This window comes from Heterodontus francisci, chromosome 4 (genome assembly GCF_036365525.1).
Source record: "Heterodontus francisci isolate sHetFra1 chromosome 4, sHetFra1.hap1, whole genome shotgun sequence".
NCBI lineage: Eukaryota > Metazoa > Chordata > Chondrichthyes > Heterodontiformes > Heterodontidae > Heterodontus > Heterodontus francisci.
Genome location: NC_090374.1, coordinates 87,090,041 through 87,105,631, shown reverse-complemented (window position 1 = coordinate 87,105,631; position 15,591 = coordinate 87,090,041). Strand labels below are relative to the sequence as shown.

The following is a 15,591-nucleotide window of genomic DNA, read 5'->3' as shown; positions in this document are numbered from 1 at the left end:
CACGACTGGATGTGGCAAGACTGCAGAGCTTAGATCCAATCTGTTGGTTGTGGGATCGCTTAGATCTGTTTATCGCATGCTGCTTACGCTGTTTGGCAAGCAAGTAGTCCTGGGCTGTAGCTTCACCCAGGTTGACACCTCATTTTGAGGTATGCCTGGTGTTGTTCCTTCATTGAGTATCTCATCTGTTTTTGAAATGGGTGACTTTCTAATAATAGTGCTCAAGCTAGAAAAAATTGCAACCTTCACGAGCACATCCTTTCCACTATTAACAGGTACAAATAATAGTATCTAGGTTTGATTGCTTTCATTACAAAATCTGCACTTAAGACTGCATTTACATTGCAGTTACTGGTCTGAGCACCGTGCAAACTGGATTTATGCTCCAAGCAATGCCGACTTAAATGGCATGAGACAACCAGCTCCAAAGAGTCTCACCACACTTCACTCAAGCCAGGTTCAGCCCGGCCTCTGGATTTAAACTGCTAGTTTAGTGTTGGCACAAAGCTGAAAATGCTAAATTTACAGTGTAAATGCACCCCTAGCTATTACCATAAAAGAGCCTTCAAAAGGCTTTCTAAGAACACTTTTTTAAAAATCAGAAGATTGTGGGTTTAAGATGAAGGATACTTGAGTCTAGCTGTTGCAGTTGAGTACATTGTCAATTACGGGCAGACCATGAAATGTGGAATGACCATGAATAACACTTCTAATACATGACAATAGAATTATGTCTTTGTGTGCCAATATTACTTTGATTCGTCATTTTCTGTCTGCATAACAGTCACTGCACTTCAACTAAACTTCAAAAGAGGTGATGAAAAGGTTCTGATGAAGGGTCACTGACCTGAAATGTTATCTCTGCTTCTCTCTCCACAGATGCTGCCAGACCTGCTGAGTATTTCCAGTATTTCTTGTTTTTATTTCAAAAGAGGTGAAGCACATTGAAGTGCTTTGCCATAACAAGATGCCATGTAAATTCAGTACTAAACCTTGTATTAAAAGACACGCAAATAAAGCAGAATATTCAGTTTATTTGATAGAATATTTTCGTGTCAAAAATTAGAAAAACTCAAACAGTTTAAAAATAGTGTTATATACCTTGTAAAGGTGTATGACACTAAGTACTAAAATGCAAATTATAAACTGATAGACTCTTAAGACATAGTAATGTAAAACAGCAAAGCTTTCAATTTCATTGCACCCACTCCCATATCATTTGTAAGATGTGTTAGTTACCTTCGTCCCTCTATGAATGCACAACTCGCCTGAGCGAAACATTTTCATTGCCATAAGTTGATCATATACCTTTTAAAAAGTGTAACTTAAAAGGTAATTTTTACAGATATTAATAGTAGAAAATCCTAATATACTGTATATTAAAAATAAATGTCGTAATCAATACTTGATTTTAGTAAAACAAATTATGGAACCCCAAAGTATATAGCTTTTCAGTTACGTAGACCTATTCTTCCCATCACATTTGCTTAGTTATACACACAGAAAATAAACTGCTTTCCAGAACTGTATGTAATAAATCACTCCTCCCCCAAATTAAAATTATGTATAATTTGCATTAATTTTCAATAAAATATTATTGTGTTTAACAAATAACAGGAATGGTAGAATTGCATTTCCAGGGCTAAATATAATTTTTAATTTGCACTGTCAGGTCAGAATTTTTGCTGTAGTGGTATAAAATTAATTAACTTTATTAGTTGTAAGATATGACTTTCAATCATACTAGTCCCCTTCACCAGCATACACTGAAAACCTCATAATAATGTACCCTAAATACTATGAAATTTTGTTTGAAGTTTGTTTATTATGTAATATTGTATATTAAATATAGAGCTGCATTTATTGAACTGTATGCAAAGTCACACAGATTTGCAATTTTGGTTACTGCATAAAAAGTGAGGATTGTGTGGTCCTAAATCAAGAGGACTCGATACACCATCTGCATAAATATAGGTACAGACTTATGCTGGTTAAGAGGTTAAGGAAAAATGATTTACACTTACAAATGGTGCCACTGCTGGACTGATTACTAATAAGCAACTGACAGGTGGATTGTGGTAATAACCAAAAATCTGAAACAACATTGTGTAATGTTGCTGTCAATGACTTCTTTACAAGGTGAGTACCAAAAATCGCTATAAAAGAATAAATGCGTTGACCTTATGTGAGATGAACTTTGTACACAAATCTGAAATTACATAAAACTCATGAAACTGAAAAATATATAATTGTAACAAATAGCACAATAGAGCATATGCATGTGCAAAATAAAACAAAAAACACACTCAGAATATTCATTATTTGTGAACAAAAGATTAAGCCACATTAAATTTACCAAATATCTATCTTTTTTTTAAAAATGGCGCCTCTTCAAACAAAACAGCCAGTTACACAAACAGGACATCTTTTACTATTGTTTAGTGCAGGACATACGTACTAGTACTATACTAACATTAGCGGGTGTTGGCAAAAATAGTCACAGCAACATACAAGTGTAAAAGTATTACAGCACTATTTGAAAAAAAAAGTCATGTCAATTTGCATTCTGCAAGTATTGCTTGATGATGTTATAGGATCTCTAGATAAATAACGTGAATGTACATTAAAAGCAGAAAAATAAGCAATTTGCCAACATTTTTAAAAGCAAAATGCTTCTGGTATTGCTTTAGGCAAAATCATGCAAGTAATTTAAAACTCAAAAGGCTTCTAAGTACAATTTCATGTAAAATTTTCTGATACATTTATTGTCCTTGGCAATACTGAGAATATGATAGGACTCAATAGCACTCTGTCTTTTACACCTTCTTATGTCACATCAGTACATTCAAATGGTCACTGAAAATTGGAAAATAAAAGATGAAAAAATTCAACCTTTTGCCCCATTAGATGAGATGAAACTTCAGTACTGTGCCCCATTTTGGTTATTGAGATACAAGTTAAATGTTCAATTCCCATATGTGATGCAGAAAGGAACCAAAAGATTGATCCCTAGCATCATAAGATTGAGTAATGAGGAAAGAATGGATATACTTGAATTCTTCAGTCCTCATTGGGGACTGAAAGAACGGATTGTAGGAGTATGAGAGATATTAAATGATATAGAAAAGGGTATAAGTTCAAATTGGTGAAAAAAAATTTGAATTTATATCAGGAACAACTACACAAAGGTGTCAACAGAATTCTCCATAGGTTGGTAGAGGCAAAAATAAATTAAGAGATAATTGGATGCTGTGATGAGAGGGCTATAATTTTTTCCTAGAAAGATGACCTAATATGAGCTGAATGACCTTTCTCATCTGTATCTACCTTGCAATTTATGTTCTAATGTAATCCAAATTTTAATGTATAAAAGATCCCACTCAGATTGAATTACAAAATATGGGCAAAGAGAACAGTACAGCAAAGTATAATCTACAGTATAATTGTAAGGCACAGAATCGCAAGTGGCAACTTTTGAATAGAAAAACATCTATTCTGGTTAATGTTGGCAGCAGGAAGTATGTCTTGTCATTAGAACTGACTATTGAAGCATTGCACTTATCCCATTTAATCATGTAATGAGACAGAAATCTGCAAAAATCAATAATTCTGCACCTCAAATTTAAAAATATTCCAGTGTAAATTCTGAAATCTGCTTTCATTACAGACTTCATCTCGGCTCTTATTCCTTGCCTCATAAATCACAAAATTTCAGGTTTTGCACTTACGAAATTTCATTTTCTCAACAAATCAATATCTCACACATAGGAACCTAATAAGCTTTTTTAGTCACGCTTAATGTTGGGCCCAAGTCATTAAATGCAACAAGAACTAAACTGTCCTTAGTAATGTCAAGGTTAAATGAGTGAAGTTTACTTTTTCAGTGCAGGCTCTCTCTGGTGTTCTTCACTCCATTGAATTACTGACAGCATTTTATTTAATCAGGCCGGTGGCAAATAATTTAACCCAAGAATTACATTATTGTAAGGAAGCAGCTTTTTGTCCCATTTTTTTTGTTTATTGTTGCATGAAAAAGTTTTTTTATTTTACCTTTTATAGCTTTACAATTTTTCTACAAAGGTAAATGAACCACTGGTCTTTGACATCATTTACTTTTCTTTTAATGTGCTTGTAGTTATTGCAACTCAACAATGTGTGCAATATGATCTTCAATACAGCTCATTAGGCAACCTCAGCAGGTGACAGGATCAACGCAATCGAATTCTGAATGTACTTATCTCCATTGGACTCAGTTCTATTTCTGTAATATTATTGGGATCTTGTGTTGTATGCATCAAAGTCAAGGATGATTGAGTTAGATGTTGAACTTTTAATTCTCTAAAGAGATTGCGCACAGGAATCTGCAAAAAAAGTTTTAAATTTTGTTGGTTGAGTAGAATCCAAGATATACATAATTCCAATCTTTTAGCATAATTGTTGCAAGAACAGGAATTTTACATGCAATATGAAATATTTTCAACAGTTACATATTCTACTTCTTCAATCTGTGGAGGAATAATATTAAAAATTTCTCAAATATGGGAAATAAGTTCCAATAACAAATTTCATTTTCTAACTCGAGAAACATAACTATTCTGACCTTATTCTGATAACAGGAACCGAGATGCTCACAACATAACCACTTACCTTGCCTCGAGTGGTAGAACAAAACAGTCCAGTATTTTTGTTTAAAAATCGACAATCAAAACCCATTCTGTGGATGATCAGGGCGGCTTCATCTGATGGACCCCCTTCATCCTGCAATGACATGCCACTTATTAAGAGATCCAATTTATAGACTTTTTATGTGCTACAATGCACAGAATATTCTATATGCAATAAAAATTCCAATTAAATAAATCAAATCAACAGAATTTCTAATTCTACTGTAGCTATAGTTATCTTGATTTGTTTCTAAAATTAGTTCAACTTCTGCATACAAACTAATAGGCTACCACCTAAACCAGGGGGATAAGGATGGAGATCACTGTAACAGTGCTTATTTAAAAGTTTCTTGTCCTGTAACAGCAGTGGCTTATTTTGCTTATATATTGTTTCCCTAATCCAACAGGTTTTATTCTGGGAACACATTTTCATTTTTCTGAAATGAGATGACATTAAATGCCAAGTATTTTTGTGTCTTTCTCCTTAGAACATAAGACAATAAAAAAATTTATTCGGACAATTGCTTGAAACAGCAACTTGTAACAATTTATCTCATTAATTCCAATCTCAGAAATGATGGTCAAGAATTGGTGGTCAAGAGGTGGAGCAGAACATTCTCAGATGTATGCAATTGTGGCATTTTTACATAATTTTAAAAGAAAATCCAACTGAAAAAGAACCAAATTCCATTTTGAACCTTTTCCCTAAGCCCTGGTACCTTTTTAAACTTACACAATTTTTATCCTTAAAAATTGAAAACAACAGAAATCATTAGTAACATTATCAGCTTCAAAGGAAAACATTCTCATCAGGGTCAAAGGAAAACATTCTCATCAGGGAAGATACATTTTAGATTAAATTTCCATTTTTTCCCCAAATGTTTTAGCATTTTACTCAAACCAATTTTTAAATCTCTGATGTTTGACATGATCAGACAAAGTCAACATGGATTTATAAAAGTGAAATCATGCTTGACAAATCTACTGGACTTTTTTAAGGATGTAACTAGTATAATAGATAAGGGAGAACCAGTGGATGTGGTGTCTTTGGACAGTCAGAAGGCTTTCGATAAGGTTCCACATTAAAGATTAGCGTGCAAAACTAAAGCACATGGGATTGGGAGTAAGGTACTGACATGGATAGAGAACTGGTTGGCAGACAGGAAACCAAGAGTAGGAATAAACAGGTCTTTTTTCGAGTGGCAGGCAGTGACAAGTGGGGTACCGCAGGGATCAGTGCTAGGACCCCAGCTATTCACAATATATATTAATGATATAGATGAGGGAATTAAATGTAATATATCCAAGTTTGCAGATGACACAAAGCTGGGTGGGAGTGTGAGCTGTGAGGAGGATGCAGAGAAGCTCCAGTGTGATTTGGACAGGTTGAGTGAGTGGGCAAATACATGTCAGATGTAGTATAATGTGGATAAATGTGAGGTTATCCACTTTGGTGGCAAAAACAGAAAGGTAGATTATTATCCGAACGGCAATAGATTGGGAAAGGGGGAGGTGCAGTGAGACCTGGGTATCCTTGTAACCATGCAGGTGCAGCAGGCAGTTAAGAAGGCAAATGTTATGTTGGCCTTCATAGTGAGATGATTCGAGTACAGGAGCAAGGATGTCTTACTGCAATTATACAGGGCCTTGGTGAGACCACATCTGGAGTATTGTGTGCAGTTTTGGTCTCCTTATCTGAGGAAGGATGTTCTTGCTATGGAGGGAGTGCAGCGAAGGTTCACCAGACTGATTCCTGGGATGGCAGGACTGACCTATGAATAGAGATTGGGTCGAATAGGCTTGTGTTCACTAGAGTTTAGAAGAATGTGTGGGGATCTCATAGAAACCTATAAAATTCTAACAGGACTAATAGGTCATTCTAGGAATGTAAATCGAAGTGGGAGGACTGACCTATGAATAGAGATTGGGTCGATTAGGCTTGTGTTCACTAGAGTTTAGAAGAATCCCCACAGTGTTTGGTGGGTGGACTTTAGGCTATGTACAATGTTAGCTGCATACAAGCAACCAGCTCATGACTTCAATGGTTGAGTTTTGTGGGAAAACAAGGTTTAAGTTTAATGCTTGTCTAATTCAAACAGTTGCAAAGCTGCGAAAACATGGGTCTCATACACCCAGTATTTCAGCTACCTCAGGAACAAGAGCAGAGGATGCGACAGAAGAGGGCTTTTGCCTCTCAGTGGCTAATGCCGCAATGCCACCAGCAGGCAGCACAAGAGAGGAAGGCTACTCAGAATGATGCCCACCGGGAAAAGCATATAGATGACTTGCACTGGCTCATCAGCGCATCCTCAGAATAAGGACATCTTCAGATGTTGGAGAGGCAATGTCAGAGACATCTGAGGATGTCACGTGAGATGGTCACTGAAGTTTGTGGGATCATTCAGCAAGACCTGCAACCAGGTGGTTTTGGTGGGAATCCCATGCCAATTGCCCTCAAGGTGACAGCTGCATTAATTTTTTTCCCTGATGGTGCTTTCCAGGCATCTCACAGGCTGCAACTCACAGGTGCATGAAAGAGGTGACCAATGCCTTATTCCATCATGCCAATGATTTAATCTATTTCCCAGGAGACAAGGGCATCCGGATAGCAAGGTCAGTGGCCTTAGGCACCATTGCTCATTTCCCTAGAGTGCATGGGGTGATCGACGGTGCTCCTGTGGCCATAAGATCATAAGAACTAGGAGCAGGAGTAGGCAATTCAGCCCCTCGAGCCTGCTCTGCCATTCAATACGATCATGGCTGATCATAGCTTCCTGGGACCAGCCTACTGGATGTGTTAATCACAAAGGCTTTTACTCTTCGAATGTTCAACTGGTTTGCAACCATAGGTGAAAAGTCATGCAGGTCTGTGTCATTTCCCAGCGTGCTGTCAAGAATCATTCATTTGGTGGCGTAGTGGTGGTGGTGGTGATGGTGATAGAGAGACGATTAAAATATAAACAGGAATTGGTGCTGGAGTGGGAGAGAATAACTAACAGATGAGGTAGGGTAAAAAGTAAGAATGAATTAAGCAATATTACAAATAAATGTCTGCATATGGTTAAAGAGTGCCCAGGCTGGTTATCTGCCATGATTGCAATGCAGAATAATTTATAGCCATGGCCTTAATGGTGCTTTGCAGAATGACAGCAAGATGCACAAATGGAAAGCCATCCCCAACACATGATCACGTGGTCTCCTGTTCCTGCCGTTGGAACTTAAATTTTAAATTGTAATCATGTGGAAATCAGCAAAAAGGGCGGAAGCAGAAGTGGCACCAACTTCTGGTTCCGCCGTCGGAAACACCACGATATACATAAAATACCACCCACTAAAATAGTGTGGGTCGTATACTGTGACACATCTAACTTTGAAAATACCTATTACAGTGCTACTTACAGGAAATGGGTACTGCCCAACGAACTGCAGTGGCTCTTATCAATAAATCCACCTTGGTCTGTCCCCCGACTCCTCTGGCACTTCCACTCCTTTGAACTTCTCACCTGGTATTACCCCTCTTTAAATGTCTCGCATTTAAAATTTTTGTACCGCCCACACAAGCTCAACCCCAAGTTTCTCACTAAGATTTTTAAAAATTGTTTATGGGATGTGAGTTTCACTGGCAAGGCCAGCATTAGTTGGCCATCCCAAATTTCCCTCGAGAAGGTGGTGGTGAGTTGCCTACTTGAACTGTGCAGTCCATGTGGTGTAGGTACAGTGCTGTTAGGGAGGGAGTTCCAGGATTTTGACCCAGCGATAGTGAAGGAATGGCAATATAGTTCCAAGTCAGGATGGTGTGTGGCTTGAAGGGAAACTTACAGTTTCCCCTCCATTCACTCCATTCCTCCCTCAGCCTTTGTAATCAGTGACTTCAACTTCCATCTCAACTCACATCTCCCTTCCCAACACCATTTTCTTCTGTGCCTGCCCCTGAAAAAGACTGATCCAGGTCATCGCCAATTTCTAACTGTCTAGCCTTTGGCTCTCCATTCGCTACAATACGTCTGCAGCTTTCCAGCTGCTCAATCACTTACCTCTACCTCTCATGCTCTTGCTCCCGGTAAACCCTTTAGTCTCCCACCCTGGTCCTTCCTTATGGTAGGCCGCTTTTCTCTGCTCTCCTAACTTCAAGAGACAGTTTATGGGACACCACAGGTTTATCCATTCATCATACAAGAACATAAGAAATAGGAGGAGTAGACCATATGGCCCATCGAGCCTGCTCCGCCATTCAAAATGATCATAGTTGATCTTAGGATTCAACTCCCACCTTCATTAGATTCTGTTTGGACCAAATCAAGCACTATAAGGCCCTAATCCCATCATCAAAACTGCTCACTAGTTAATGACGTGGAATGCAAAGATACCCCTGGCTTTTTTTCTCCATCACCAACATCTCCTTAAACCTAACCCTTGCCCCCTTCATGTCATCTCCAACATTTGCAAGGATTTCAAGAACTTCTTCATCACTAAGATTTAGACTATCCATTCAGCTGCCATTGCTGCATCCTTCCGTTCCCCTTGCACAGCAAGCCAAAATTCCCCAAAGGCTCCCCTCTACCCTAGCCTTGCAACAGCACCTGTCTTTAGCTTCTCTTTTCCCTCCCCATATGCCTTCGCCGTGCTCGTCTTGCCAATGAGACCCACCTTCTGCTCTTGTCCCTATTCTCACTAATGTGCTGACCATCCAACTTCCCTTCCTGGTCACCAAGCTAGCTGACATATAAATGACTCCCTCTCCTTCAGGTACTGTTCCCTTCACTTTCAAATCTCCTCAAAAAATCTTCAATTGACTCCTCTGTCATTACTGCCCCATCTCCAACCTCCCTTTCTTTCCTCTCCAAAGTACTTGAAAGTGCCGTCACCTCCCAAATCCCCCATGCCCATCTTGCCCACATCATATTTGAAACTCTCCAATCAGATTTCAGCAACTACCACAGCACAGAAACAGTCCTAATCAAAGTCACAGATGCCATCCTCCGTGATCATCACTGGATTGCACCATCCCTCCTATACTTCTTGACTTCTCTGCTGCCTTTGATATGATTGACCCATATTATCCTTCTTCAACCCCTGCTGAGTGGGATGGCCCTCGCCAGGTTCCACTCTTACTTATCCAGTCATAGCCAGAGTATTTCCTGCAAAGGCTTCTCTTTCAACTTCTGCACTGTACTCTATAAAGGATCTAACCTTGGCCTACTCTTATTTCACATCTACATGCTTCTGCTCGACAACATCAACAAGATACAAGGTCAGGTTCCATATGTACACTGACAAGACCCAGCTCCACCTCACCGCCATCTCCCATGATCCCTCCACTGCCTCTGTGTTGTCAGGCTGCTTGCCCAATATCCAGTCCTGTATGAGCTGCAATTTCCTCCAATTAAACATTAGGAACACTGAAGCCATTTTCTTCAGCCCCCGCCATAAACTCCGTTCTCCTGTTACTGATTCCATTCTCCTCTTGGCCAACATGTCCGGCTGTACCAGACAGTTTGTAACCTAAGTGCTCTATTTGACCTGATCTGAACTTCCAACCCCATAACCTCTCCATCCCTGTAACACCACACGTCTCCATGTCTGCCTCTGCCTATCTGCTGCTGAAACCCACATCTGTGCATTTGTTACTTCTAGACTCGATTAATACAATGTTCCGCTGGCTGGCATCTCATCTTACACCCTTAATAAACTTGAGCTCATCCAAAACTCTGTTGCCCATAACCAAACCCACACCAAACTCCACTCACCAAACACCACTGTACTCACCGACCTACACTAGCTCCTGGTCCACCAACAGCTCAATTTCAAAATTTTCTTGATCCCTTTCTCTGCAACCTCTTCCAATCCTCCAAAAACTCTGCGTATCTTGAACTCTGGTCTCTTGTGTAGCCCCCTTCCCTTCACTCCACAATTGTTGGCCATGCTTTTATCTGTCCCAAGACCTAAGCTCTGGAATTCCCTCCCTAAACCTCTCTACATCTCTCTCCTTTAAGACCTCCCTTAAAACCTACATTCTAGTATCTCCTTCTTTGTCTCAGTTTCAAGTTTTACTCTCCTGTGATGCGCCTTGGGACATTTACCGGTGTTAAATACACTATATAATGAAAATTTTTCTTGCTGTTGCAGATACTTATAAATTAGTTTTCTATAAAATGCATCCCATATAGCAAATTTAATACATAATCAATTCATCATTCAAATCTCAGTGCTTAGAATTATACCAAAAATATTGGCCTTACCTTTCCTTCTATTGTTCTCAGATTAAGTATGTGCGTATCACATGGCATGGAATACATAAGAGGTTTGAATAAGCTCAGCAATGGAGGAATTCCGTCAACGTTTAGGTTCACAACCATTGGAATGACTGGGTGATTCAAGTAGGAACTTATTTTGTGGCTCAACAAAGAGGGATAATTCACTGCCTTATTACCTTCATCCTGCTTAAAAAAGAGATGAAAAAATAAGTTATGACTCTCAATCTCAACAAGCAAAAAGAGGAAAATCAATGTATTTACATAAATGCAAAGAATATTTGCCTGGAATTTTAAGGGGGTTTTCTGGTGGAAGATCTGCAAAATACCCAGTGCAAATGTCTAAAAATTTAAAAACCCATTTTTAAGGGGTTCCACTTACTTGTTGTAAAGTTACCCAAGGGAATCGAGAGAGTCCCTCAGAAATTCAAATGGAAATAAGTTGCAATTACTATCAAAAAGATAGCTACACCATAGCAGAAAGATTATATAGTATTAGATATATTCCGTCAAATTAAGATTCTTAAGCTGTTTTGCTACTTATTTCAGTTGGTTTAGGTATTTTTGTTCACAGCAGTATTATTTGGCGAGGCATTTAAATAAGTCATATTGTGTTAACTGCAAATTGGATAACAGAATTTAAAACTGAGATAAAAAGTGCAATTGCTGAAAATTTTAAATTAAATCATAAAAGACTGGAAGTACACAGGTCAGTCAGCATCTTACGTAGAAATACAGGATATTTAAAAAAAATTTTAATCTTTTTCTTTCAAACTTTGAGGGGGACTGAGATCGGTGGAAGGAGTGGAATTGATTGACAGAATTACCTTTCCCCACATCATAATTTCTTGTGTTCATCTAAACATAGCCTAGTAATGGGCACACTGAATGCAAGACAACTGTAACATGAAGATAGCTCCAACAGGTTGAATGGTATATTGTTACGATCGAGGCGGCAGAAGTGCAGTCTTTCTCTAGTTCCACTTCTTCACAGGTCACAACATATATTTAAATGTTTACCCAGTTACGGTCAATCATATACTCTATTCTTTATCCCAGAATAAAATACATCAACCAAGTTTCTTTAATAAGCAACAAAATTATCAGATTATAAAACAAGACTTATCCAGTAAAGATGCAACGCATTAACACACAGTTTGCAATATGAATGTAAATAGTTATTCTCTTCTAGATACCCACACACGCGCACACATACTGGTTAGATAAAAAAAGAAATTCTCTCTGCCGAAGTCTTTTATTAAAAAAATATAAAAAAAGAATACTTTTGGCCAAATACTTGTTACTTCTTGAAGAAAAAGGATAAGATATGTTGCGTCCCAAATGGCACACAGTCTGGCATCCTAGTACATGTAGACGGATCACTGAGATCTCTTCTGCAGCAGTTTTGTTCAGGCAACGTTGAGAATTAATCTGGCAGGCTTTCCAGGAGCTTCTCAGGAGAAATGCTGCATCAGGGGTTTTACCGATCACACAGTGGATTTTTTGCAGGGTCTCTCAAAGAAGTGGAGAAAGATGAGCTGGGTGTTTCTTTCAGCAGGCTACAAACTTGGGCGGCACAGTGGTTAGCACTGCAGCCTCACAGCTCCAGCAACCAGGGTTCAGTTCTGGGTACTGCCTGTGCGGAGTTTGCAAGTTCTCCCTGTGAGTGCGTGGGTTTCCGCCGGGTGCTCCGGTTTCCTCCCACAGCCAAAGACTTGCAGGTTGATAGGTAAATTTGCCATTGTGTGGGTAGGTGGTAGGAGAATGGTGGGGATGTGGTAGGGAATATGGGATTAATGTAGGGTTAGTATAAATGGGTGGTTGTTGGTCGGCACAGACTCGGTGGGTCGAAGGGCCTGTTTCAGTGCTGTATCTCTAAATAAATAAAACTTGACATTCAAAACAGTCCACATCCCATCCAGAAAGCCAAAATCTCCTGACCACCACAAATCTTGATATGTCATTTCTCTGTAAACATCTCCCAAGGCCTCTGTTATTTATTTAGCTTAAGGTATGTGACATCCAGTAAAGGTTTGTTTTCAAACAAAACTTTAAGTGTCTTTCCAGTGACCCTTGTAGAATAAAAAACACATCCATGGTATCTTTTCAATTTTCCAAATGAACCAATGTCCACAATCTTTATCACAAGTCCTCAAAACATCTTAAGAACAGCGCACCTTCATAACAATATGAAGATATTAAAAACATACACCTTTCACACTGGTGATTAGGTTCAGTTGAAACCACCATCCAACACACCCCTTACAAGGCTGACTCAGTGGACTCTGCGCCTCTCTACAGCTCCCTCCAGAATGTCCATTCACTTGTGAACAAGGTCTTTGCTCATTGTGGATGACTGCATCTACATCATGGCCTTGATGGAAACCTGGCTGAAGGGTGATGGCACTTCCCCCCTAAATTAAGCCTCCCTGCCTGGCTATATCTTCCAAGTTTCCATGTCCAGACCACTGCAGTAACAGCGTGGCACTTATCACCAAATCACACCTTGGTCTGTCCCCCTACTCCTCTGGGCATCTCACCTTGTATCACCCCTCTCACATTTAATTTAAAATCCTCATTCTCTACAGCCCAGCCAAGTACCGTAAAAATGTTCTCACTGTTTTCTTCCCTCAGTCTCGGCACCGAGCAACTTCTCATACTGAGCGATTTCAACCTCCATCTCAATTCATCATGCTCTCTCTCCTGAGTTCACTGCCCCCTTATCTTGCCTTAATATCTTCTTTCATATAAACTCCCCAACCCATATTCACGGCTACCCCAATGATCATGCCATCTCACGTGGCCTTGTTACTCTCATTGTGTTAATTACAGATAAGGCAGTCTCTAATCACATCCTTGCATCACTCTCCAACCCTACTTCCTTCTGTATCCATCTCGGAAAAAAAACTCTCAATTTACTTAGAACTGCACTTTCAAAATCCCAACTGTCTAGTCATTGGTCCTCTATTCACCATGTCATTTCTGCAGCTACCAAATTGCTCAACCATATCCTCACCCCCAACTTTGATGCCCTGGCTCCCAATAAAAACATTTACTTTCTCATTCTGGCCATTGCCCCGGTGTGACTCTCATCTCTGCTCACTTAAGTCAACTTGAATGGATATGCTGGACAACTGGTTAGTTATTCACCGCCAGATCTGACTGGACCACATAAAGTGCTACAGGGTCCTGCTCTTGTCTGGCAAAACTGCTCAATATTCTAGGATCATCCTGGAATGCAAAAATAACTCCCCTGCTCCTTTCCTCTACTTCAAACCACCTTCTAAACCACTCTCCCCTGTCCCCTCCACCCTCACCTGTAACAAGTGCAAGGAACTCACAGACTTCTTTGTCACTAAGATTGAGATCATCCGATCAGCTGCCTCTGCTGATTCCCTCCTTTCCTCAAGCTCACCGGATCAAACTTCCTCCAAGATTCCCCTCTACCCCAGCCCAGAACATGTCTTTCTCTAGTTTCGCTCCTACTTCCCCTCATGTTCTCTCCGAGCACATTTAGTCTTTGAGACCTATCACTTGCTCCCTCAACTCCATTCCTACTAAACTGCTGGCCACCCAACATCCCTTCCTGGCTCCCATGTTAGCTGATATTGTAACAGTTCTCTCTTCTTGGATCTGTCCTTCTCTCCTTCAAATCTGTCATCATCAACCAAAAAACCAACCTGTGACCCCCATCATCCTTGCAAAATAAGACCCCACCTTCAAAATCCTTGAATGTGCTGTCGCTTTCCAAAACCGTGCCCATCTTTCCTGGAACTCCATGTTTGTATCCTTCCAATCAGGTTTTTGCTCACCAGAGTACCAAAACAGCGCTCACTGAAGTCATAAATGGCATCCTATATGACTGTGAGAAAGGTAAGCTCTCATTCCTCGTCTTTCTTGATTTGTCTGCAGCTTTTGACACAACTGACAACTCCATCCTCCTCCAATGCCTCTCCACTGTCGTCCAACTGGGTGAGACTGCACTCGCTTGATTCTATTCTTATCTATCCAGTTGCTGCCAGAGAATTGTCTGGATTGGCTTCTTTTGCTGCTCATGGTCCGTTGCCCTGTCCCCCAAGGATCTATTCTTGAGCTCCACCTATTTCTTATCTACATACCGTTCCTTGGCCACATCAGCCAAAAACAGCTTCAATTTCTACCTGTACATTGATAACACGCAGCTCTATCTCACCACCACCTCTCCCAATCCCTCCACTGTCTCTAAATTATAAAACCTCTTGTCCAACATTCAGCAGAAATTTCCTCCAATTAAATTTTGTGATGATCACAGCCATTGTTTTCAGCCCCCACCACAAACTCCATTCTCTCGCCAACTGGCAACTAAGGCTGAACCAGACTATTTGCAACCTTGGTGTCATCTTTTAATTTTAAGCCTGAGATGTATCTCAACTTCCTCCAATTAAACATTGGGAAGATCAAAGCCACTGAGGCCAATTTTTTCCTTGTTTTTGGTGGCATAGGGGTGTTTTTCAGGAAAAATGACAGTGCACTACTTACTGTCCCATTCCCACTATCGATCTGCCTCTTGCCATTTCAGTCTGGTTCTGGAAATGGATGACCAGAGCCCCTGGCTGTTTCAGAAAGGTGCCTATTAACGTGTGCAAATGGAAATTCCCTGACATACATAAAACCCCAAGGCAATTTTCAAGTTCCAA

General features: G+C 39.8%; 1 protein-coding gene across 2 annotated transcripts in view; it reads right to left on the bottom strand.

Moving 5' to 3' along the window:
* Positions 1-1,014: 1,014 nt before the first annotated feature.
* man2a1 (mannosidase, alpha, class 2A, member 1) overlaps positions 1,015-15,591 on the bottom strand; it is a 235,528-nt gene continuing 220,951 nt past the window's right edge. Inside the window, exons 20-22 of one of the 2 annotated variants that reach the window (XM_068029802.1) lie at positions 10,904-11,104; positions 4,648-4,758; positions 1,015-4,361 (exon numbers count right to left, since the gene is read on the bottom strand). In XM_068029802.1, the coding sequence (XP_067885903.1) occupies positions 4,209-4,361; positions 4,648-4,758; positions 10,904-11,104 (465 nt within the window). In that variant the 3' untranslated portion in view covers positions 1,015-4,208. The remainder of the gene's footprint in view (positions 4,362-4,647; positions 4,759-10,903; positions 11,105-15,591) is intronic. The other variant, XM_068029801.1, reaches the window with a different exon arrangement.